Source organism: Dreissena polymorpha, chromosome 6 (genome assembly GCF_020536995.1).
Source record: "Dreissena polymorpha isolate Duluth1 chromosome 6, UMN_Dpol_1.0, whole genome shotgun sequence".
Lineage (NCBI taxonomy): Eukaryota > Metazoa > Mollusca > Bivalvia > Myida > Dreissenidae > Dreissena > Dreissena polymorpha.
Genome location: NC_068360.1, coordinates 49,110,346 through 49,134,715, shown reverse-complemented (window position 1 = coordinate 49,134,715; position 24,370 = coordinate 49,110,346). Strand labels below are relative to the sequence as shown.

Below are 24,370 nucleotides of genomic sequence, written 5' to 3'. Positions count from 1 at the left end.
ACCACCACACCCTCACACTATACCCACCCACCCCAATTTTTTTTTTTTTTAACGGTTAAAAAACACAAATATTTATTTTTATTATTTTATTTTTGAAATTCCGTCCAACCATCGCACCCAAGAATCCCCTCCCCCCCCCACCCCCCAACCCCCGAACTTTTTTTTTTGCATTTTTTTCCCCCCATTTTTGGAAGATAATGTAATAAATGTTCACACCCCCACACTATACACCCCTCTTAACTCCACCCCTCCCTCCTTTGTAATTGAAATTGAGAGTCCCTTCACCTTTAAAAAGAAAATAGATGAGCGGTCTGCACCCGCAAGGCGGTGCTCTTGTTCAATCTGGTTTAGTGGTTACTGAGGTGAAGAAGCCTCTTATTTTTGAGGTCATCAGATCAAAGCTTAAAGTCACAAGGACTTGTTACAGTAAATTCCTTTACAATTTAGCAATTTATCTTTATAGACGATGCATTTTGATTTTGTGTTCACCATGTCAAAGATCAAGGTCACATGAGCTTGAACCAAAACATCGGTTTCTGCATGATATTTAGAGAACACTCTGACATACAATCATCAAAGTTGGTAAGCTGGTTTAACAGGCAATAAGAATGATGCCAAGGGATGATGTTGATTTTGAGGCCACCAGGTCAAGGTCACAGGTGTTTGTATAGGACCTCTGACATATGATTGTTCACATTCTTATTGTTGTTGAATGGGAGGAAAAGACCTGTTATAATTTTGAGTTCACCAGTTGAAGGGGAAGGTCACATGTAGGTCTCATGAACTTGTATCAAGAAATTAGTTTCTTCATAGTATCTAGAAAGTGCTTTGACATACAATCATGTAAATTGGTATACTATGTTCCGCAGTTACAAAAATGGCTTGTTTTCTCATGCAGGTATAAAGATGACTTTGTAGCCAGCGTTGAAGGGATGAAGAGGCACCTTGTGAAGAAGTCGGAGCCTTCCAAACTGACCTACATAGGAGAGCTGGTCAACGGGCACAGCTTTGCACCCAAAATGGTATTGAGCATTCTGACTCATTGATATAATATATAGCAGGGGTAAGAGCCTCGCATTCAGTTGTTTAGGACTTGAACTGAAAATGTTAAAAACCTTTAAAGCTAACTAGGAGCTTCCGTCAATGGGCACAGCTTTGCACCGAAAATGGTAAAGAGAATTATGATTATTGATATATGCTATTTCAGGGGTAAGAGCCACACATTCAGTTGTTTAGGACTTAAACTCAGATAGTTCAGAGCCGTCAAAGCTAACTAGGAGCGTTGGTAAATGGGCACAGCTTTGCACCAAAAATGGTTTAGACAATTCTGACTCATTGATATATGTTATATCAGTGGTAAGACCCACACCTTCAGTTGTAAAGGACTTGAACTGACAATGTTCAGAGCACTCAAAGCTAACTAGTAGCGTTGGTCAATGGGCACAGCTTTGCCATGAACATGTTACAGAGAATTCTTTCTCATTTTAATATGTGTCTTGTTCTGATAAAATTTGGCATAATGCATGTGCGGAAAGTGTCGTCCCAGATTAGCAGTCCGCACAGGCTAATCAGGGACGACACTTTTCGCCTAAACTTGATTTTCGGTAAGGAGGGACTTCCTTGCAAGTAAAAATACCATAAAAGCAGATAGTGTCGTCCCTGATTAGCCTGTGCGAACAGCACAGGCTAATCTGGGACAACACTTTGCGCAATGCATTATGCCCAGTTTTTTCAGAACAAGACACATATATATAGGCCTTGCTCTGGTATAGCCAAACTAACTCTGTGCGCGTTCATTGACCTAGATTTGCTTGCGCAGTCTGCACAGCCTTATCAGCGGTTAAACTTTTTTTATCGTTTAAAGGGAGTCTTTTTTTAGCAAATTCAAGTTTAGGCGGAAAGTTTTGTCCCTGAAAGCCTGTGCGGACTTCTCAAGATTATATGGGACGACACTTTATGCTCATGCATTAAGCCCAGTTTTCACCAGACAAGGCAATAACAATTGCGAATGGCTTCAAATCCAAAAAACAACAAATTTGTCTATTCCTTTATTTTTATATCCTATTAAAGTAATTGATACTGATTAAGATGGTATTTAGGCAACTAGTGAAGACTGGTTTCAGTCCAGCACTTATTCATGTTTCTCTTTTCTCTGCAGTTTCATTTCAGGTTTGATCAAACTTGTCAAACATTTCAGAGTACATGTAATGTGCTCTTAAACAAAGGCACATTTTGGCTCCTTATATCCTTATATCATTGTTCTGTGACAAAAACCCGAGTACTGTGTAAGGATTTAAAACAAATATGTACTTATGAGCAAGGTTAGAAAAACCTAAAGCAAAAGGGTTTGTTAAGTTTTTGTGCTGCGCAAATGAACTTGTTTTTGTTTAACACTTACTGATATTATAATAATGCCATCATGTTTGCATTGTTTCATCTCCATTTTGAACGTAAACAAAAGAAATCACTTAAATATCAAATAAAGAAATGAGTGAGGTCACAATATTGCACCTGTTTACTGTATGAAATAAGGTTGAAATAGAACAAACAATTATCAGATGTTTTTTGTTATTTTAATTTGGATGTGATTATTTGATATTCGTCCTACATATAATTATGGGTCATATGTTAAGACAAAAAGTCTTATTTTCCCACCTGCTCCACAGGACCACCTGGTCTGCTTCATGGGGGGTACCCTGGCGCTGGGTCACGCTAACGGACTGCCTGCAGACTATCTGGAACTTGGCAAGGAGATGACCCGCACCTGCTACGAGATGTACGCACGCATGCCCACCAAACTGAGCCCGGAGATCGTCTACTTTAATATGGCCACCGGAGCCTCAGATGATCTTATTGTGAAGGTGAGTGAAATAAAGTGTCTATGTCTGTTATCATTGGTTTGTTGTTTTTCAGACACACTATTGTACATATATTTTGATAATGCTGAACTAAATAGAATTGCTTTTTTGTTGTTTTTGTTTGCTATGATTTTTTGGCCCCACAATGTATTTTACAAATATTTTAATAATGCTAAATCAAATATACATTCAAACTTCCAGTCAAAAATGGACAATATATGTATAACTTTCTTGATGGGTACTGTCAGTATCAGTCTGTCTCTCTTGATTCTTTTCCGCTATGTAATGCGGCCATGCTTTTAAGGATTTCAAAAAAATGTGGCACAAATGTTCATCTAACTGAGACAATGTGTTGCTAACAGGAACCATATTACTTCATTTAAACTAAAGGTGAAAACAAGTGGTCAAAGTAGTATGATGAATATATTCTTTATTAAGTTTATGATTCAAAATCATTTTCCGGACACGAGTCTATTCTGATTAGTAGATATTCAAAGAAAATATTTTAACCATGACATGGCATTTTTTCATGCAAAAAAACTAACAAAGACTGGAATTGCAATAATTTGTCACAGTGATTAAGAAAGATATGCTCCACAAGTATGAACAATTTGCTGTGTTCATACCCTTGCAATCTATGTTTGGGAGGGGGTTATTGGAATCACTATGGTTGGTTGGTTTTTCAGCTGTTTGAAAATGTCATATAACGACACTTTTTGGCCTTTGGTTGGAAGGTTACGTTGCCACCAAAGTATTGTTTTGCTGTTATGTATACTTAAATTCAAATACATTTAGATCACAATGTTTCCGAATAATATGAACAATTGATATCCTCATTTAGTGGTATAAGTTTGTGAAGCAAACGACTTGCACATTTTTAAGGAATTAAATTAAAGTGTACAATTTCTCATTATTAATTGTGAATGCACAGGAATTTTCTTTCGTCCCCATTGATCAAAACATTCTTGAATATTTACCCTTGATCATAGCTTACAAAATGGTGCAGGGGTATTAGCTATATTTGTGATTATATTCTAGTTTTTTGTTCGAATCATGCAATAAAAAACAATCAAGATTTGCTCTTGGAAATGGGGGCTTAATGCATGTGCGTAAAGAGTCGCCCCAGATTACCCCTCGATAGACAACACTTTCGGCGTTTAATAAAGTTTTATGGTTTTTTTGTTTAAAGGAAGTCTTTTCATAGCAAAAATCCAGTATAAACAGAAAGTGTCGTCCCTAAATTGCCCGTGTGGACTGCACGCTTAATCAGGGACGACACTTAAGTTGACTTAACACACATGCTTTAAGCCCAATTTTCCAAGCGCCACTCTTAATTTATTCACAATATTTGAACCATGCTTCCAGGGTGCTGATGCCCACAATCTCCTGCGGCCCGAGACTGTGGAGAGCATATTCTACCTGTATCGCCTCACCCAGGACGAGAAGTATCGGGAATGGGGCTGGAGAATTTTCCAGGCATTCAAGAAGTACACCCGAGTGCCCGGCTTTGGCTATTCCTCGATAAACAATGTTAAAAACGCTGGCAGTCCCAGCTATAGAGACAAATTAGAGAGTTTTTTCATGGCGGAAACACTTAAATATTTATATTTGATTTTTAGCGATGATCCCGATTTAATCCCGTTGGATAAGTTCGTTATTAACACCGAAGCACATCCGCTGCCGATATATAAGAACCCTATATAGACAGCATTACTTCAATTCACTCATTTGTAGATTATTATATGTTTGTTATCAATATATGCTTGTATATTTCCAGTTTATTTTTATGTAAATATTTTGGAGACAGTGTTTATTTATTGAATTATTTACCTTAGTATTATTTCAGATGTTTTGCTTAACATAAGCAACCTTACCACCTGGCATTTTCCACCTGATAGAATAACACAATTTATGTGTTTTCATACTCCTATCAATAAAACTGATAATATTGTTTCCAGTATTGTTATGTACAATTTGAAACACAGTCTATTTTATATCCAGTTCAGTTTTTGTATTGGTTAGTTCTCTGGGCATTACCTCAAATGTTCATGGTCCACACCTTTTTTCATGGCGGAAACGCTTAGATAAATATGAGTCACGTTCTGAGAAAACTGGGCATAATGCATGTGCGTAAAGTGTCGTCCCAGATTAGCCTGTGCAGTCTGCACAGGCTAATCAGGGACGACACTTTCCGCTTTTATGGTATTTTTAGTTTCCAGGAAGGCCCTCCTTACCGAAAATCAAGTTTAGGCGGAAAGTGTCGTCCCTAATTAGCCTGTGCGGACTGCACAGGCTTATCTGGGATGACACTTGACGCACATGCATTAAGCCCAGTTTTATCAGAACACAACTCATATATATATATATATATATATATATAATTTTTAGAGATGATCCCGATTTAATCCTGTTGGATAAGTTCGTTTTAAACACTGAAAAACATCCTCTGCTGATATATAAGAACCCTATATAGGGAATGTTACTTCAATTCACGCATTTGTAGATTATTATATGTTTGTTATCAATGTATGTTTGTATAATTCCAGTTTATTTTTATGTAGATATTTTGGAGACAGTGTTCATTCATTGAATTATTTACCTTAGTATTATTTCAGATGTTTTGCTTAATGTAAGCAACCTTACCACCTGGCATTTTCCACCTGATAGAATAACACAATTTATGTGTTTTCATACTCCTATCAATAAAACTGATAATATTGTTTCCAGTACAGTAATGTACAATTTGAAACACAGTCTATCATATATTCAGTTCAGTTTTTGTATTAGTTTGTTCTCTATGAATTATCTCAAATTGTCATGGTCCACAGGTTCAAAAGGTCCCAAAGACACCTAGTTGTTGTATTTTTGTGAATTTTCTGTCTATTCTAATATTTTCCTCTAAAAATTATATTAAAGAGAATATAAAACACGATTGTATGGTTGTAAGGACTGATGGACGTAACATAGTTATTAGACCGGATTAAACAATTTCCCTGTTAAAAACCAAAGAAATAATTCTTTATTTGTTTAAAGTTCTTTAATTCTTTGTTTATTTCTTTTTTCACGTTAAAAGTGCTTTAAACTAGTAAATACTGCTTAGGTATGGGTTGTTTTACCTTTTTGTAAAGAAATCTTGATCTGAAATATCACTCGGTGATCATTTTTATATAAGAATTCCGTGATGAGATATGCTAATACCACTGCAGGAAGTCGATGTGCCCAGCCCACCTACTTCTCAAAGCCTATTGGGGTCTTTTTTTGAAGATGATTTTTTATTTTTGGCTGTGCTCTGAAAAGGGGGTTTACTGAATGAGCTCAGTGTCACCCCAGATTAGCCTGTGCAGTCTGCACAGGCTAATCAGGGGTGACACTTTCTGTGTAAACTGCATTTTTTCTAAGAAGAGACTTTCTTTAAACAAAAAATATCATAAAAGCGGAAACTAAGCTAACTGCACAGGCTAATCTGGGACAACACTGTACGCACATGCATTAAAGCCCCTTTTCACAGAGCATGGCCCATTTCAATGTATAGTATGTTTAGCTCCCCCAGGCACGATATACACATGTTGATCTATTGAGATCACCAAACGTCTGTCTTTGGCCATCGTATGTAATCAACTTGTAGCTGGTTACCTCTGAAGAGGACACATTTTTTTATCCAATCTTAATGAAACCTTGTAAGAATAATTGTCTTTACTTATTTTAGGTTAAGTTCAAATCTGGGTCATCCAAAAACTAGATCATCAGGTCAAATCTAAGAATAACCGTGTAACCACTTTACAGGCTAAATAAAAGACTTAAATCTTCATGACACAAGGTCAGAATGTTCATCGTGACAACTTCAAGGCAGGGTTGGAATCTTGGTCAAGGTCATCAAATATAGTGCCACTTGGTCAAGGTCATCAAATATAGTGCCACTTGGTCAAGGTCATCAAATATAGTGACACTTGGTCAAGGTCATCAAATATAGTGACACTTGGTCAAGGTCATCAAATATAGTGCCACTTGGTCAAGGTCATCAAATATAGTGCCACTTGGTCAAGTCTTGAAAATAGATATTAAACATAGCCGAACGCTTCATTGCCATCATGGCCCTCTTGTTTCAAAATATCAATTAAATGGTCTTTTAATGTAAGTTATAATGAACGGCATATAATTTGAAATACCAACATTTTGGCATGCAAACAACCACCTACATTTTGACATTTCTGATATGAAACATAACATTCAATTTTTGTTTCTTAAAATACTGACATTTAGTGAAAGTCAATAAAGCAATTATTTCTTTCAATGACTCAGCAAATGATGATAATATTTGAAATTAAAAATAAGTCTCAGAAATGTGCAAGTAGCTTTTTGTAACAAGACAGAAAGCTGCTATGGTATATGGCTTAATTAACCCTTTCCTACTCAGAAGCAAAGTTAAATGGCTATGTGCAAACAGCATAAAACCAGAACAGCCTGCGAGTAACTCACAGTCTGTTCAGGTTTTATGCTGTTTGCTGCTCATCAGTATAAGTGGGTTAGAAATAAAGCCTTTAAAACTTTAATCTCGTGTTAAAGGTCTTTAATTAAATGTAACTTTCTAAGGGACTACAAATGTGTCAAAATATGTATCTAAGTGGTAAAGAGTGAACAGTACTTTTGTTCTCAATATTACCCTTACAGGCATTAATCTCACAACCCACCTTAGAATTATAATCTGGACATATATTAAGTATTAATGAGATTTATTGATTGCCATTGTAAACTTTTATTGTTTAAGAGTTATCCTTCAGCAGCCTATTGTATACATATAAATAACTTAAGCCTATACGAACGATAACCTTATTCGGATAAAGATAACCGAAGTAAAAAACCTTGGCTAAATCTTATACAAACGTATCCAAAATGTGCACCTGTTCGGATATCTATTTGTTTATACAATCGCTAACCAAAAAATGTTATCCTTAAATTGGAGATAACCAGATGTTATCCACTGGATAATAGTTATCCAGATTTATACAATTGGCTGCTGCGCAATTATTTACTTTGAAAATAAACAAAGGTCAATAAATCTGAAAAGGAAAGGCACAGAGTTATGGTCCCTGTGAAAAGCAGTTTTCTGTACCTAGAACCATCCAAATGTCAAAACTGTCCCTTTTATTATTTTTGTCTTCAGATATATTTTCAATATATATAGCATGATAATAAACTAAGACAATAAATGAAGGTTAAAGTAGGGGGTTCAATGCGATGTGATCCATTTACCCATTAAGTTAAATTTTAGTACTTTTTGGTCAAGTTATACACAAAAGCAAATAATGGTGGCCTACCAAAGTTGCTAATATAGCTCAAATTTTGGTCGCTTAGTCAAAACACATGACAACAATTCTAAATCTGCTTAACAATTGACAATATATTGTTATAAGGCAGTCATAGTAATGTATTGTTGTAATTGTCCCCTACCGGTGAAACCGGAGGTGACTAACGGTTTGCGCTCTGTGTGTCAGTCTATCTGTCAGTCCGTCACACTTTTCTGGATCCTGCGATAACTTTAAAAGTTCTTCATATTTTTTCATGAAACTTGAAACATAGATAGATGGCAATATGGAGATTATGCACGTCATTTCATTGTGGCAGCTATGGCAACAAATATATACACTCAAAAAATACTGACAATGGTGGAGTTTCACTGGTAGGGGACCATATTGCTTGGCAATCTCTTGTTTTCAGTATATGATCATACTTTGGGTGTTGGGAAATACTAAACACGTGTTATAATGAACATTATATTATTTAAAAAGGACAGTTTTTCAAGGTTTGGTTATCACAAATGTTGTTCAATTATTTAAAAATAAATAATAATACATTGTAGGATTTGGGTATTTTAATTATGAAACATAAACAATCTTGGCTTTTTCATGTGTTAATTTTGTTTGCTCTTCATAAATAACCTTGAAAAGTTTGCTTTATCAATAAGTGCAGAATAAAAATTAGTAAAGAGTTCCAAATCTTGAATTCTTGTACCTTATGATGAATACTTGGATTATAGAAAACTCTTTACATAGAATTACAGTCGGGAGTCCTCCAGTTTCAGACTCTAAATGATTTTGATATTTTAATAGAAGAAACAAATTGTACTATATCATTAAATCTTGAAGCATTGATTACAAAGATAAAATTCCATTATCAACTATTTTAATACAGGACTTTTTGAAACTTTTTTATAGTGTAAGGCAAGCCTCAAAGGCTATGTACATGTATTTTTGTTGTGTTTAAGAGCTTTATTTGCAAAGTTCTTTATTGATTTTATTGTTATGTAAACTATTTGTGTTTTTCCTGTGTGCTAATATTTATGGTGAGAGGTGATTTTTTTCCTCTGATTTAGATGACATTGCATTGGTTGGTTATCATTTTGTAGTACATGTACATGTCTTGCAATATGCTTGAGAATATTGTAAAATAATTGCAAAAAAAAGTTTAATAAACTAAAATAAACTGTTTTATTAAATTTTGTTTTGTTTATTAGATTGAATCAAACCTGTGATCCTCGTATTTTTATCCCAGGTCTCCTAACAACATGGCTGACAGGACAAAACACAAAGTGTATATGGTAAAAATTGATAGGCTTTTTTATTTGAAATGAAGGTTAATAAACCTGGTGTTAGTATGCAAATCTGGACCATTTCTGACTGTTTTCAAGTCACACGTTCATTCACATCCTCTGCATGTTTGGTCAAGATCTGGTAAAAAAATCAAGCTTATGTGTTTTAAAAAGATCATTTTGCAGCTTTTTTTCTATTAAAAAAACAACACCCGTGTTCATGGTCTGATCTGGCCCATTAACAATTTTGGTAAGATTCATGAAAAGTGAAACAATGTTCACTACGTCTGGGGCTGTATTCCAGTAGCTTCTTAAGTTAAAAAAATAACTTAAGTTGAAATATTGCGCAATATTTTTTCTTATCTCCGCCATTTTTTCTTTAAACCTAAGATTTCACTTAAGTTAAATTCTGGTAGCTTAATAAACTTAATAAATTTCTTTACTCTTTGTATTTTTTCTCATATATTAAAAATTAAGTTAACTTTCTTTAACTCTTCAAGGAATTTCTTAAAGAGAATACTAAGCGTCTCATGTATTAATTTTGACATTTCAAATTTAACTTAAGAAATTTATTTAAGAAATTTCTTAACTTAAGTGAAAACTTAAGAAGCTACTGGAATACAGCCCCAGGAGTTTGAACTTCAGTTTTGAGTATAGGTCATAATCTTATCCAAATGCTGTGAAAGTTATTCAAGACCAGGTGACAAATACAGTTGGTATGCTGTGCAAACTCCATATGGAAGTATTTTTTCATGATAAAAGGTAATAACTCTGTGGTGTTCATGGTCCGTAAACAAAACAGAGTCTAGGAATTTTATCGTCCTGCATAAACAGTGCAAGTTTTCTTAAGATTGCAAACAGAGAAGTCCAGGGGTTTAATATTGGAGACATCTCAGGGGAGGAAAAAAAACACTACCACACCGCCTTGTATAGGTAGTTTCACAAAACTCTTCACTTGTAAATAGATGCACTTGAAGTAAAAAATATTTGTGAAGTAATATTTCAGCATTAAAAAATAAAAAAATAAGTTGAAAGGAGTAAGAATTGCACCTGTGAAAGTCTTGCACATGTGAAAGTCTCTTTTTGTGTTTGTCATGCCAATTATTGACATCAGATAGGCCATGGACAAGGCATGAATGGTGGCTGATAAAATGGCTCACAAATCACTTTGTGCTCAGGTGAGCTAAGAAACCGTTTCTTTTCTTAATGCACAGTATAAAACATTGTAACAAGCAAAGCAGCTGAACCCATGACAAAATGCAACAACACATACCTCAGAAATAAGTGAAAATTGTTTTTTCCAAATCTACACATTATAGTGACATATTTTACGGTTCAATTTAATTGCTAGAGAAATGTAGTATGCATTTATAACATATAATGAGGCGCTATGCTCAAATTGCAAGGGCAAAACTGAATCACTGAAGGTTGTGGCTTCGTATAAGAATTGGTAAGTTAACTCTTTCAGTGCTGAAACCGAATTTTGAAGGCCTTTGCAAACAGTTTGGATCCAGATAAAACACCACAGAACGTGGCGTCTCATCAGGATCCAAACTGTTTGCTATCCTGATAGTATTCTTTGAAAAAAAATCAAAGAAAATGCTAATTTAAGAAATTCAGCAGACAACATTTTAGCAGACGACAAATTTCCCAGCATGCAAAGGGTTAATAAAGGGACCAGATTCTGGGCAAACCAGGCTTTATGGGCATAAAGTATCATCCCAGCTTAGTCTGTGGAGTCCGACCAGGCTTATCAGGGACATCATTTTCCGCATTGATGGAATTTCTCATTTGAAAGAAGTCTCTTCTAAAAAAGCCAGTAAAGGCTGAATGTGTTGTCACAGATTTGCCAGGGCAGACAGCACTGCAGTCAAATGGGGGACAAAACTTTACAAATATGCCTAGTTTTTCAAGAGCGTGAATCAAGTGTCCACATTTTTTCGCAATTGTGAATTGTGACAAGTATTTGGTTGTATTAACTCAACAAGTTTTTTTTATGGGCAGTGCTCTGTGAAAAAGGGGTTTAATGCATGTGCGTAAAGTGTTGTCCTATATTAGCCTGTGCAGTTTGCACAGGCTATTCAGGGATGACACATTATGCTTTTTTTTATATTTTTCGTCTCACAAAAGTCTCTGCCTAGCAAAAATCAAGTTTAGGTGGAAAGGGTTAGCCTATGCGTTACCCCCCTTTTCACACAGCATGGCTCAGATATATTTTTTGTTGTTAAAACTTTAACAACAACATTTTTCTGTGCTGTAAAAATATCAAACACAGTACTTTTTTCATAAAATTTAGCTAATGTAACAATTAACAATTTGAATGCCAATGACTGCATGATTGTATGTTTTGCCTAACAGTTACACAGTTTACTGGCATAACCCATGACATACAACTAAATAATTTTTTGTTATTAATACTTTGGTAAAAAATGTACATTATGTAATACAGTTAAACTGGGAATTTGTGTACAAACAAATCATATAACAACATGAAACAACCAATTTTCACAATCCAATAAAGAAATTCAGATTTTTATTTTGCAACCTTGGGTTTCTTTACTTGAAACAGTTTTTGTAAAACTTGTGTAATATATGTGTATAATAGCGTATTTTATTTCAGGGTTGATTTTTTTTTTTACTAATTATTATTTTAACAATTATTGCAAAAAAAGTAGACTACAACAGTATGCATCTAATTTTCTTGGCATTATAATTATTATTTGGTATGAAAGGTAATAAATTCATTGACTCTTTCAGTGCTGGAACCTAATTTTGAAGGCCTTTGCAAACAGTTTGGATCCAGATGAGACGCCACAAAATGTGGCGTCTCATCAGGATCCAAACTGTTTTCTATTCTGATAGTATTCTTTGAAAAAAAAATCGAAGAAAATGCTAATTTTAGAAATTCTGCAGACAACATTTTAGCAGATGACAAATTTCCCATCATGCAAAGGGTTAACAATGTCACTGAAAAAGTACATGCACATTATCAGGAGTTTGCCAAGTATTCTTGACTATTTTTTCAGGAGTATCCTTTGACCCCAAAAGTTGTCTCCACGTTGAATCTCGAAGTAAAAACTGGAACATGTCGGTTATTTGCCACTTCCTTATTAGTAAAAACTACTATTTCTAAATGAATATTTATTACATTTATGTCATGGACTATACTATAACCTAAATATAAATGTCATATTACATTAACTACAAGCAATCACTTTACAAGTAGCAATAAGCTGTATTTTCAGAGCATGTATTTCATAGATAATGCCAAAGTCAATGAAACAACATGCTGAATATCAACAAAAGCCATGATCAAAACTGATACAGACATTCACATTCTTTAACAAAAATACACTCACCATAGTTTTCATTAATAATTAATTTTCTATCAAGTATTTAACCTTTTACCACTTAGATACGTATATTGACGCATTTGTAGTCCCTAAGAAATTTAAACTTAAATAATTACCTTTCTTACTAGATTCAAGTTGTAAAGGCTTCATTTCTAGCCCTTTGATACTGATGGGCAGCAAACAGCATAAAAACTGAACAAACTGCGAGTTACTCACAGGCTGTTCTACTTTTATGTTGTTTGCACATAGCCATTTTCATTTTGCTTCTGTGTGGAAAAGGGTAAAGAACCGGCCTTTGTATGTGACGCTTTGCAAATATGTAAATACCACAAACTCGTCTCTTTCTTGCCTCATTGTTTCTTCTTTTTGAAGTGTTTCTTGTGTTTTAATTTTGTTCCCTTGATTGCCTTCTTCTTGTAAATGAGAGGTCCTTGAAACTCTGACATGTCTGTTCTCTTCTTCTTCTTAACCCTTTCAGCGCTGGAACCAAATTTTTGAAGGCCTTTGCAAACAGTTTGGATCCAGATGAGACGCCACAGAATGTGGTGTCTCATCAGGATCCAAACTGTTTGCTATTCTGATAGTATTCTTTGAAAAACAAATGAAGAAAATGCTAATTTTAGAAATTCAGCAGACAACATTTTAGCCGACAACAAATTTACCAGCATGCAAAGGGTCACAGTCTGGTCTGTACAAGGTCAGAAATTGCAATAATTAAATACTTAAATTCCATTTCTATTCTAAAATGTTTGTCTTAAATGTTTTAATATTTTAACCCAAAATGTTTCAATGTTTAAAAGAATGCCTTAATAATACAAACGATAACCATTTCTGAAATCTATAAATAAAACAGCAAATGTTTACAGCATATATATTTATAAGAAAAATCATAAGAAACTGACAGTGAAATGAATCTTTCCAATAATATTTTGAGCATTGACCTTTGTAAAAATGTATATGAGTTTGGCCTTGTAGCCTTGGAAACAGGCCTTGCAGGAATCTCTTTATTACCTAGTGATGGCCATTTGTAAGAAATTATTTAAAAAAAGTCTAATAAATGATGATATTACAATCTTTACAAGAGAAACAATGTCCATGTTTTAGTGTTGACCTTTACAGGTGACTTAGGATCTGGGTATTGAGGCCTTGCGTATGAAACAATACCTCCAGGTTGTGAACAATATTTCATCCCTGTCGTTCTCAAACCTCGTAGCTACAAAATGCCAATTTTTCAGGAGAGAGAAAAAACCGTCACATTTTTTTATGACGAGGTTTTAGAAATTGAAATTCTGTAAAAATACCAAACAAATGAAGCTGCAAAATACGGTATAAGACGCGTTAGTCATACCGATAAGACATACTGATATTCAGAAATGGTAGCTACGATATTTTATCACCACAGTTTTGTCATTTTTATGAGACACGACAATTCGTCCTGATAGGAAACCTCGTAGCTGCAAATATAAAAACGTTTTTGTCAAATTTGTCCAAATGAAATGACGTAGCTATAGGTGAAATGACGTTGCTTCGACTTTTCGCCCGAAAAAAAGCCAACAATCAAGCTACAACATTTCGTCATGTGGCTTTTTCAAGGGCTCTGATTGGCGTAGAGCTACGAGATATAGCACTAAACACGCGCCAGACTTCATATATTCGGAAAAGAAGAAAAAAAATTTTTTTGGAGCTATGAGGTTTGAGAACGACAGCGACGATTTGGCAAGTTATTTTAAAATTGCCTATGAATGATGAAGTTCCGATTTAAACAAGCAATATAATGAAGAATTAGACCATAGAACTGTAAGTTTGATGTTGACCTATCAGCAAGAGATAAAGGTCCTATGAGTGACAATAAAACTGTCAAAGAATATGAACTTACTAATACATCTTCAACAACAAAGTTAAGTTTATAATGGTTATCAGTTGGTTAAAACACCCAAAAGATTTTTTTTACATTAAAAACAAGATCATCACATGGTCACAACATGTATGTGGTAAAAATAAATATGCTAACATACCCATCTCCACTTCCTTTGTCATGTTTTCTCTTGTTGGACATCGTGGTGCGGTTGACTCCAGGTATGTTGGACATGTCAGTGGGAGCAGCGCGCAGTCCGAATGTTTTTGCCACGTGGCCCAGGTGTAGGTGCCGGAGGTGAAATATGGACTTCAGTTCGTGGGGGTACGTGGCGTAGGCTCGAATGAAAGACTGGTAGGCTGCAAGGATATAAATCAGCCTCAGTCTGAAAAAACAGAGCTTCGTGCATAATTAGTAAAATATTGTCCCAGATAAGCCTACGCAGCCTGCACATGCAAATCAGGGACGACACTTTCCACTTGTATTTGTTGTTTAAAGATAGTCTCTCCTTAGCAAAAAATCTCATCTAGAGATCAAGAATTGTCCCTGATTAGCCTGTGCATACTACACAGGCTATTCATTACCTGGGACGCCACTTTAAGCACATGCATTAAGCCCAGTTTTCTCAGAACGAGGCTCCCAGTCAATAGACGGACAACATATCCACTACGCCACGTCGACCTCATACCCAGGTTCTACCCAGGAAAGGGACTTGAGCGTGTTTCAATAAGCCTTAGTCTTTAGATGTAATTGAGCTTAAACAAGACTATTGTCAAGCAATATGGTCCCCTACCGGTGACTTAAACTCCACCATTGTCAGATTTTTTTTATATATTTGTTGCCAGACTGACTGATTGACTGACAGACAGACTCATGGAAACACAGAGCGCAAACCATAAGTCCCCTCCGGTTTCACCGGTAGAGGACAATAAATAGTTTTAAACTAAAGATCTGTACCTGTCTTTGCGAGTGAAGTCATCTCCTTGTGTGACTTGATGTGGAGTTCACAGCAGTTCTGTAGATACGTGGCAGCCTCCTCCACTGTCCTGGGTATCTCACGCTGTGAGGTGAGGTAAAATGAATTGCATCATGGGAAAATGAGTTGCATCATGGGGAAATGAGTTGCATCATGGGCAAATGAGTTGCATCATGGGCAAATGAGTTGCATCATGGGTAAATGAGTGGCATAATGGAAAAATGAGTTGCATCATGGGACAATGAGTTGCATCATGGGAAAATGAGTTGCATCATGGGAAAAATGAGTTGTATGATGGGAAAATGAGTCACATTATGGGAAAATGAGTTATATCAGGAGAAAATGTGTCAGATCAGGTGTTTTTTTAGCCATTTGGGGGAAAAAGAGTCTGGTTTGACTTTTGTGAAAGTCAGTTGGATTTGTGTGAAAATGAGTTATTTGCAAGAAAGAGATGGTTAATTTAAAAATTAGTTGGATTGGTGGAAAAACATTGTGTAAAAATGATTTTGCATGAAGAGAAACTGAATAGGCTTTGTGGGAAAAATAGTTACAGTTGGGTGATTTATATGAAAATGTGTACACAGAGAGAAAATGAGTCAAGTTTTGGGAAAAGAGAAGTTTGATTTATGTGACAGTAAATGAAACTAGTGGGAAGACTAGTGTTCAACTGTAAAACATGAGTCAAGTGAATGAAAACTATAAACACGTGTGATAATAGGTCAGACCTGGAACATCGAGTCTAACTAGGCTTATGGCTTGTGCATTTGAAACAACTGTGAGAAAAGGGGGAACTGATTTCAATAGCAATGAGCCAGGCTCTTGGAAAATAGTTTTTAACCCTTTGCATGCTGGGAAATTTGTCGTCTGCTAAAATGTTGTTTGCTGAATTTCTTTAATTAGCATTTTCTTCGATTTTTTTTCAAAGAATACTTTCGGAATAGCAAACAGTTTGGATCCTGATGAGACGCCACGTTTTGTGGCATCTCATCTGGATCCAAACTGTTTGCAAAGGCCTTTAAAATTCAGTTCCCGCACTGAAAGGGTTAATGAATGTGCGCAAAGTGTCATACCTGTGCAATCTGCACAGGCTAATCAAGGACTTTTCCACTTTTAAGTATTTTTCATGTAAAGAAAGTCTCTTTGAAGCACAAAGTTAAGGTAGGAAGTATTGTCCTTGATTAGCCTTTGCTGACTGCACAGGCTTATCTGGGACAACAGTTTATGCGCATGCATTAAGCCCCATTATGGCAGAGCGAGGCTCAACTACAAACTACTACATACCTTGGAGTCCTCCATGCCTGGTAGGAAGGGTACCAGTTTGATATACTACTACATACCTTGGAGTCCTCCATACCTGGTAGGAAGGGTACCAGTTTGATATATTACTACATACCTTGGTGTCCTCCATGCCAGGAAGGAAGGGCACCAGTTTGATATACTACTACATACCTTGGTGTCCTCCATGCCTGGTAGGAAGGGTACCAGTTTGATATATTACTACATACCTTGGTGTCCTCCATGCCAGGAAGGAAGGGCACCAGTTTGATATACTACTACATACCTTGGTGTCCTCTATGCCTGGTAGAAAGGGTACCAGTTTGATATACTACTACATACCTTGGAGTCCTCCATACCTGGTAGGAAGGGTACCAGTTTGATATACTACTACATACCTTGGAGTCCTCCATGCCAGGTAGGAAGGGTACCAGTTTGATATACTACTACATACCTTGGAGTCCTCCATGCCTGGTAGGAAGGGTACCAGTTTGATATACTACTACATACCTTGGAGTCCTCCATGCCTGGTAGGAAGGGTACCAGTTTGATATACTACTACATACCTTGGAGTCCTCCATGCCAGGTAGGAAGGGAACCAGTTTTATATACTACTACATACCTTGGAGTCCTCCATGCCAGGTAGGAAAGGTACCAGTTTGATATACTACTACATACCTTGGAGTCCTCCATGCCAGGTAGGAAGGGTACCAGTACTACATACCTTGGAGTCCTCCATGCCTGGTAGGAAGGGTACCAGTACTACATACCTTGGAGTCCTCCATGCCAGGTAGGAAGGGAACCAGTTTGATATACTACTACATACCTTGGAGTCCTCCATGCCTGGTAGGAAGGGTACCAGTTTGATATACTACTACATACCTTGGAGTCCTCCATGCCTGGTAGGAAGGGTACCAGTTTGATATACTACTACATACCTTGGTGTCCTCCATGCCTGGTAGGAAGGGTACCAGTTTGATATACTACTACATACCTTGGTGTCCTCCATGCCAGGTAGAAAGGGTACCAGTTTGATATACTACTACATACCTTGGTGTCCTCCATGCCAGGTAGGAAGATTACCAGTTTGATATACTACACCATACCTTGGAGTCCTCCATGCCAGGTAGGAAGAGTACCAGTTTGATATACTACTACATACCTTGGAGTCCTCCATGCCTGGTAGGAAGGGCACCAGTTTGATATACTACTACATACCTTGGAGTCCTCCATGCCTGGTAAGAAGGGTACCAGTTTGATATACTACTACATACCTTGGAGTCCTCCATGCCTGGTAAGAAGGGTACCAGTTTGATATACTACTACATACCTTGGAGTCCTCCATGTCTGGTAAGAAGGGTACCAGTTTGATATATTACTACATACCTTGGAGTCCTCCATGCCTGGTAGGAAGGGTACCAGTTTGATATACTACTACATACCTTGGAGACCTCCATGCCTGGTAGGAAGGGAACCAGTTTGATATACTACTACATACCTTGGAGTCCTCCATGCCAGGTAGGAAGGGAACCAGTTTGATATACTACTACATACCTTGGAGTCCTCCATGCCAGGTAGGAAGGGTACCAGTTTGATATACTACTACATACCTTGGAGTCCTCCATGCCTGGTAGGAAGAGTACCAGTTTGATATACTACTACATACCTTGGAGTCCTCCATGCCAGGTAGGAAGGGTACCAGTTTGATATACTACTACATACCTTGGAGTCCTCCATGCCTGGTAGGAAGGGTACCAGTTTGATATACTACTACATACCTTGGAGTCCTCCATACCAGGTAGGAATGGTACCAGTTTGATATACTACTACATACCTTGGAGTCCTCTATGCCTGGTAGGAAGGGAACCAGTTTGATATACTACTACATACCTTGGAGTCCTCCATGCCAGGTAGGAAGGATACCAGTTTGATATACTACTACATACCTTGGAGTCCTCCATGCCAGGTAGGAAGAGTACCAGTTTGATATACTACTACATACCTTGGAGTCCTCCATGCCAGGTAGGAAGGGTACCAGTTTAATATACTACTACATACCTTGGAGTCCTCCATGCCTGGTAGGAAGGGTACCAGTTTGATATACTACTACATACCTTGGAGTCCTCCATACCAGGTAGGAATGGTACCAGTTTGATATACTACTACATACCTTAGGGTCCTCCATGCCAGGTAGGAAGGGTACCAGTTTGATATACTACTACATACCTTGGAGTCCTCCATGCCTGGTAGGAAGGGTACCAGTTTGATATACTACTACATACCTTGAAGTCCTCCATGCCTGGTAGGAAGGGAACCAGTTTGATATACTACTACATACCTTGGAGTCCTCCATGCCTGGTAGGAAGGGCACCAGTTTGATATACTACTACATACCTTGGAGTCCTCCATGCCTGGTAGGAAGGGAACCAGTTTGATATACTACTACATACCTTGGAGTCCTCCATGCCAGGTAGGAAGGGAACCAGTTTGATATACTACTACATACCTTGGAGTCCTCCATGCCAGGTAGGAAGGGAACCAGTTTTATATACTACTACATACCTTGGGGTCCTCCATGCCAGGTAGGAAGGGAACCAGTTTGATATACTACTACATACCTTGGAGTCCTCCATGCCAGGTAGGAAGGGAACCAGTTTGATGACGTCCTGCAGTATCTCCCCAACCTTCATCTCTGTGATACTGGCAATGGTCAAATAAACAGCACAATATATACATGAGCCTGCCTGTGGGAAAACTGAGTTTAATGCATTTGTGTAAAAAGTTGTCCCAGGTTAGCCTGCACAACTCTTTACGCATATGCATTAAGCCCTGTTTTACCACAGCATGGCTAATATATGAATTGTTCCACTACTAAAAATAAATGAGTGACCCCAAAAATTACTTAAAATGTATACATGTTACAATTGCATATCTCTGTCATTTTTGTTTGTTTTTGTTTTAAATTGTTATAAGTCTTTAAATTAAGTTATTAATACCGCTTATTCTACATGTACCAATCAAAAAAGCAATTGCATGGACATCTAATCTTGAAATGGTCATCACTTACGTCACTAATACTGGTGTTGTCTTGGAACGGATTGTATACATGTAACCACATTGTACTAGTAAAACAGTCTGTAGGGGTGGTTCAGTAAATGACATATCACACAGAGTGTATTCAAACAAAGATCAGTTAGTCACATCGCCGTATCCAGTTTTACACAGGTTAGATGTTAATACAATACATATCATCATCACAAAACACATAAAGTAAGCACACATCTTTACAAGCTACATAATAATTCAAAAGCCTAAGAAGTGAAATGGTTGCGCGCTAGCTTTTCCTTGTCATAATAATTAAAAACCATTTTAAATAGTAATGATTATTACAGATTTGTTAGTATATTCATAAAATAACATTTAAAAAAATAAAAAAATCTATGAACAAGTCAATTTAAAGTGTTACATACTTGTTTACAAAAAATCACACCTATACTTCGCTCTCCACTTATAAAATCATGCTTTACATATATGCCACAAACTAGCTCAATTTCTGAACAGAAAAATTGAAACATTGCTGGTTTCATGTATTGTTTTGGATTTCAATAAACACTACATACCTGATGCTCTTCTGGTTCAGGTGCTTCACGAAATCTATTTCTGAGGGAAGCATGAACGTGATGGCGTTGCCAGCATTACCAGCGCGGGCTGTCCTTCCAACCCTGAAAAAATGTTGAAGAATTGTAATTAACCCTCTACCACTTAGATACATATTTTGACACATTTGTAGTTCCTTAACAAAATTAAATTTAATAATTTAAGAGTTTTCTTCCTAGATTTAAGTTTTAAAGGCTCCTTGTCCAACCCTTAGATACTGATGAGCAGCAAACAGACTGGGAGAAAAGATACCTGTTCAAAGCTGCTTTTCGTTTAGATTTAACCATGAGGGGGAGGGGGGGGGGGGGAATTTAAACACCTATTTATACAAGTATTTGATTTGTTTGTTTATTTTGGATATTCTGTATTTAACAGTAATTCAGTTATACCTTTGCATATAAAATCTATTTCAACATGATTCAATGAAAAATATGAAAAATGTATTTGATTAAATTGTCTTTTTAAGTGAAACATTCAAACCACGTCAATAGAAGATCAACTGTTACAAGCATTCTGATTGGTTAACACTTCCAATTGAAGCAAAGTCTGAGATTTAAAGCTGTCATTAACTTTGTGTTAAAGAACAGATTTAGGATAACCAGAAGTAAGGGTGGTGCTTAAAAGGTCAGGTTGTAGAGCAAGACAAGTCTTATAAAATTGTTAAATAATTTGCTCAATCCAAATATTTCTAAATCAAATACTTGAAATTAAGGTTTTAGCACTATCTTATTTATCACTTGCTATTGAATATTAGTACAAATATATGAAATCAAGGAATTCACAACCTTTTTGTGTTGACAAGTCTGGAATAGCAAACACATGGGGGAGAGCAAAAAAAAATTGAAGCAGTATTCTGACCCCATTTTTACAAAAATGTGGGTTTTACAAGATTAGCTAAAGCTCACTTTGTTCATAGTGCAGGTGTAAAATATTCATTTTAATTAGATGATTAGCTTTAATTTAACATTATACGTGCACTTAAAAATATAAATGCTATTTTGTACATCAAAATAAAATTAAAAATTAAACAAATATGAACAAATGTTGTTAGTGAAATAAGCCAGAAATTCTCAAACAAGGATTATTATTATTTTTGAGAAAATGGGGCCCAATAGTTCTCTCCAGAGCATTCCCTATTCAAAAATAAATAAATACAAGGGACAAAATTGTCACAAAACCAGGTTTTCATTGTGAAAAAAATAATCTGATAAAGGGAGAAAACTCAAACTGAACTTTTGAAATGAACAAACAAAATTAACCCCCTTTGTAAGTTTGTTTTAAAAAAAAATATATTTTTAGTCGTGGCGACCTTGACATTGGAGATATTGACGTGATTCTTTCGTGCGACACACCGTCCCATAATGGTAAACAATTGTGGCAAATGATTTTTAAATCTCACAATGAATGACATAGTTATGGCCAGGACAAGCTCATTTATGGCCATTTTTGACCTTTGAACTCAAAGTGTGACCTTGACCTTGGAGATATCGACGTAATTATTTCGCGCGACACACCGTCCAATGATGGTGAACAAATGTGCCAAATGATTTTAAAATCTGACAATGAACGACATAGTTATGGCCCGGACAAGCATGTTCCACCCGCCCGCCAGCCCACCAGCCAGCCAGCCAGCCAGCCCGCCCGCATTCGCCAATCTAATGACCAGTTTTTTCCTTCGGAAAACCTGGTTAAAAATATTTCCCCATTAATAAAGAGGATTTTAACAAAAATGATATGCAACCTTATTATATAAATATCAACAAAATGATATGCAACCTAAGGATGTAATCTGTGACGCCTACTTGACGGGAATACTGTACAACCCAATCCACGAATGGCAGGTAAAGATTACACTCTTTTATTTAAAATTATATGTGAACTAAACATTATAAATGAGCCTGGCTCTGTGAAAAGGGGGTTAAATGCATGTGGGTAAAGTGTCGTCCCAGATTAGCCTGTGCAGTCAACAAACGCTAATCAGGGATGACACTGTCTGCTTTTGTTGTATTTTGCGTTTAAAGGAATACTCTTCTTGACAAAAATCCAGTAAAGGCGGAAAGTGATGTCACTGACGACTGCACAGGCTAATCTGGGATGAAACTTTACCCACATGCATTAAATCCCCCACTTCACAGAACAAGGCTCAAATACAATACCAGACCTATGGATGTAATATGTGACACCTACAGGACAGGAGCACTCTACAACCCAATCTAGTGTTATCCTATCTCAATGTTTTCTATTTTCCTCCAGAGATTTCCCAATTTTTGATAAACAGATTCAAACCAAAATTATATCACACATATCTATGGATGTAATCTGTGACGCCTGCAGGGCATGAGTACTGTTCAACCCAATCAAAGAACAGAAGGGGAAGATTACAATCTAAACTAAATACTATAAATACAACACTGTACCTATGGATGTAATCTGTGACACCTGCAGGACATGAGTACTGTACAACCCAATCAAAGAACAGAAGGGGAAGATTACAATCTAAACTAAATACTATAAATACAACACTGTACCTATGAATGTAATCTGTGACACCTGCAGGACATGAGTACTGTACAACCCAATCCACATATGGCAGGTGAAGGCCACGGGCTGCCACATCAGTACACAGCAGCACACCTGACTTGGTCGTACAGAAATCTTGGTATGTGCAAGAACGGTCCTGGGAAAAAAGGGAATCTAGTGGTGTAAAGTGAAAATGTGTCTTACACCATATGAGGTGAACATCTACGAAGTCTGGTCAGTAGCTAGACTGTCCGCTTATAAGACCACAAAACCTTGAGAGCAAGTCTTTACTTTTGAAGTTACATTAAAAAACACATTTAAATTCAAGATCTTAACAGATTTCAATATTCAATAAATAAATCAATTAATGATACAAAAATATTTTTTAGTCAAAACAGCTAATAGGTTACACTCTACCTTCTGAGACATATCACCATGTAACCTAAAGAGATCTAGACTGGTTTTAGCATCTTCCTCTTCAACATCGCTGTCTGCAGAGTTTTCTGTGGTCAGAAAGCGTACCAGTCTGTACAGAAATTCTACACCATCTTGTGTGGAGGCAAACACAATCATTTTCATCTTGTTGTTTTTCTGAAAGTTTAAATGATTATATGTATTAAGTTTATTTTTTCTTGTTATATTTTACTAAAAAATGCTTCATTTATCATATTAATACATAATTTTCCAACTTACTTATTCTATTTAAACTTTAATTTTATCTAAAACTACAACACACATTTTAAAATAAAACAGTATATTGAGAAAAATGAAACATTCAATGTCTGGAAAGTTATTTGACAATTTATGGGTAACTGCCCAATACTGTGATTAAAAAATGTTAATTATACCAGAAAAAAGAAATATTCAGTTAATAACTGTAAAAAATAAACCTGGAAAATATTTTACTTGTACTCAAATGAACATTTAAAGAAACAAGAGGGCCAAGATGCCCCTAGTTCGCGCACCTGAGAGGAGTCGGTTCATTCAATATTTACCTAATGTCAAACATGACCTAGATATTGACCAGACAAACATCCTGGTCAAGTTTCATCATTATTGAACCAAAACTCTGGCATAGGGAGTGTTTTTGTTTTTGTAAGATTTGAAATGGTGACCTATATTTTGTGTTGACCCCCCTTACCAAACATCAAACTTTGCTTACAAGCATTTTGTATAATATAATGAATATTTGGACAATCTAAGGGCAATAATTTTGGCATTAATTATGTGATTTTGCTCATCATCAAACTTGACTGAGATCTTTCAGCAACTTTGATAAAGAATGCTTGA

General features: G+C 36.3%; 2 protein-coding genes across 11 annotated transcripts in view; one reads left to right on the top strand and one right to left on the bottom strand.

Moving 5' to 3' along the window:
• LOC127835664 (endoplasmic reticulum mannosyl-oligosaccharide 1,2-alpha-mannosidase-like) overlaps positions 1–9,343 on the top strand; it is a 54,699-nt gene extending 45,356 nt beyond the window's left edge. The window contains exons 10-13 of the mRNA XM_052362102.1: positions 899–1,022; positions 2,667–2,861; positions 4,224–6,785; positions 6,844–9,343. Of these exons, the coding sequence (XP_052218062.1) occupies positions 899–1,022; positions 2,667–2,861; positions 4,224–4,562 (658 nt within the window). The 3' untranslated portion in view covers positions 4,563–6,785; positions 6,844–9,343. The remainder of the gene's footprint in view (positions 1–898; positions 1,023–2,666; positions 2,862–4,223; positions 6,786–6,843) is intronic.
• Positions 9,344–12,570: 3,227 nt separating this feature from the next.
• The window catches only part of LOC127834841 (probable ATP-dependent RNA helicase DDX31), a 32,696-nt gene continuing 20,896 nt past the window's right edge, over positions 12,571–24,370 (bottom strand). For all 10 annotated transcript variants that reach the window (XM_052360903.1, XM_052360904.1, XM_052360905.1 and 7 more), the window contains 7 exons: positions 23,498–23,671; positions 23,089–23,237; positions 20,524–20,625; positions 19,522–19,603; positions 15,610–15,712; positions 14,813–15,011; positions 12,571–13,277 (listed from right to left, as the gene is read on the bottom strand). In XM_052360903.1, coding sequence (XP_052216863.1) covers positions 13,148–13,277; positions 14,813–15,011; positions 15,610–15,712; positions 19,522–19,603; positions 20,524–20,625; positions 23,089–23,237; positions 23,498–23,671 — 939 coding nt within the window. In that variant the 3' untranslated portion in view covers positions 12,571–13,147. The remainder of the gene's footprint in view (positions 13,278–14,812; positions 15,012–15,609; positions 15,713–19,521; positions 19,604–20,523; positions 20,626–23,088; positions 23,238–23,497; positions 23,672–24,370) is intronic.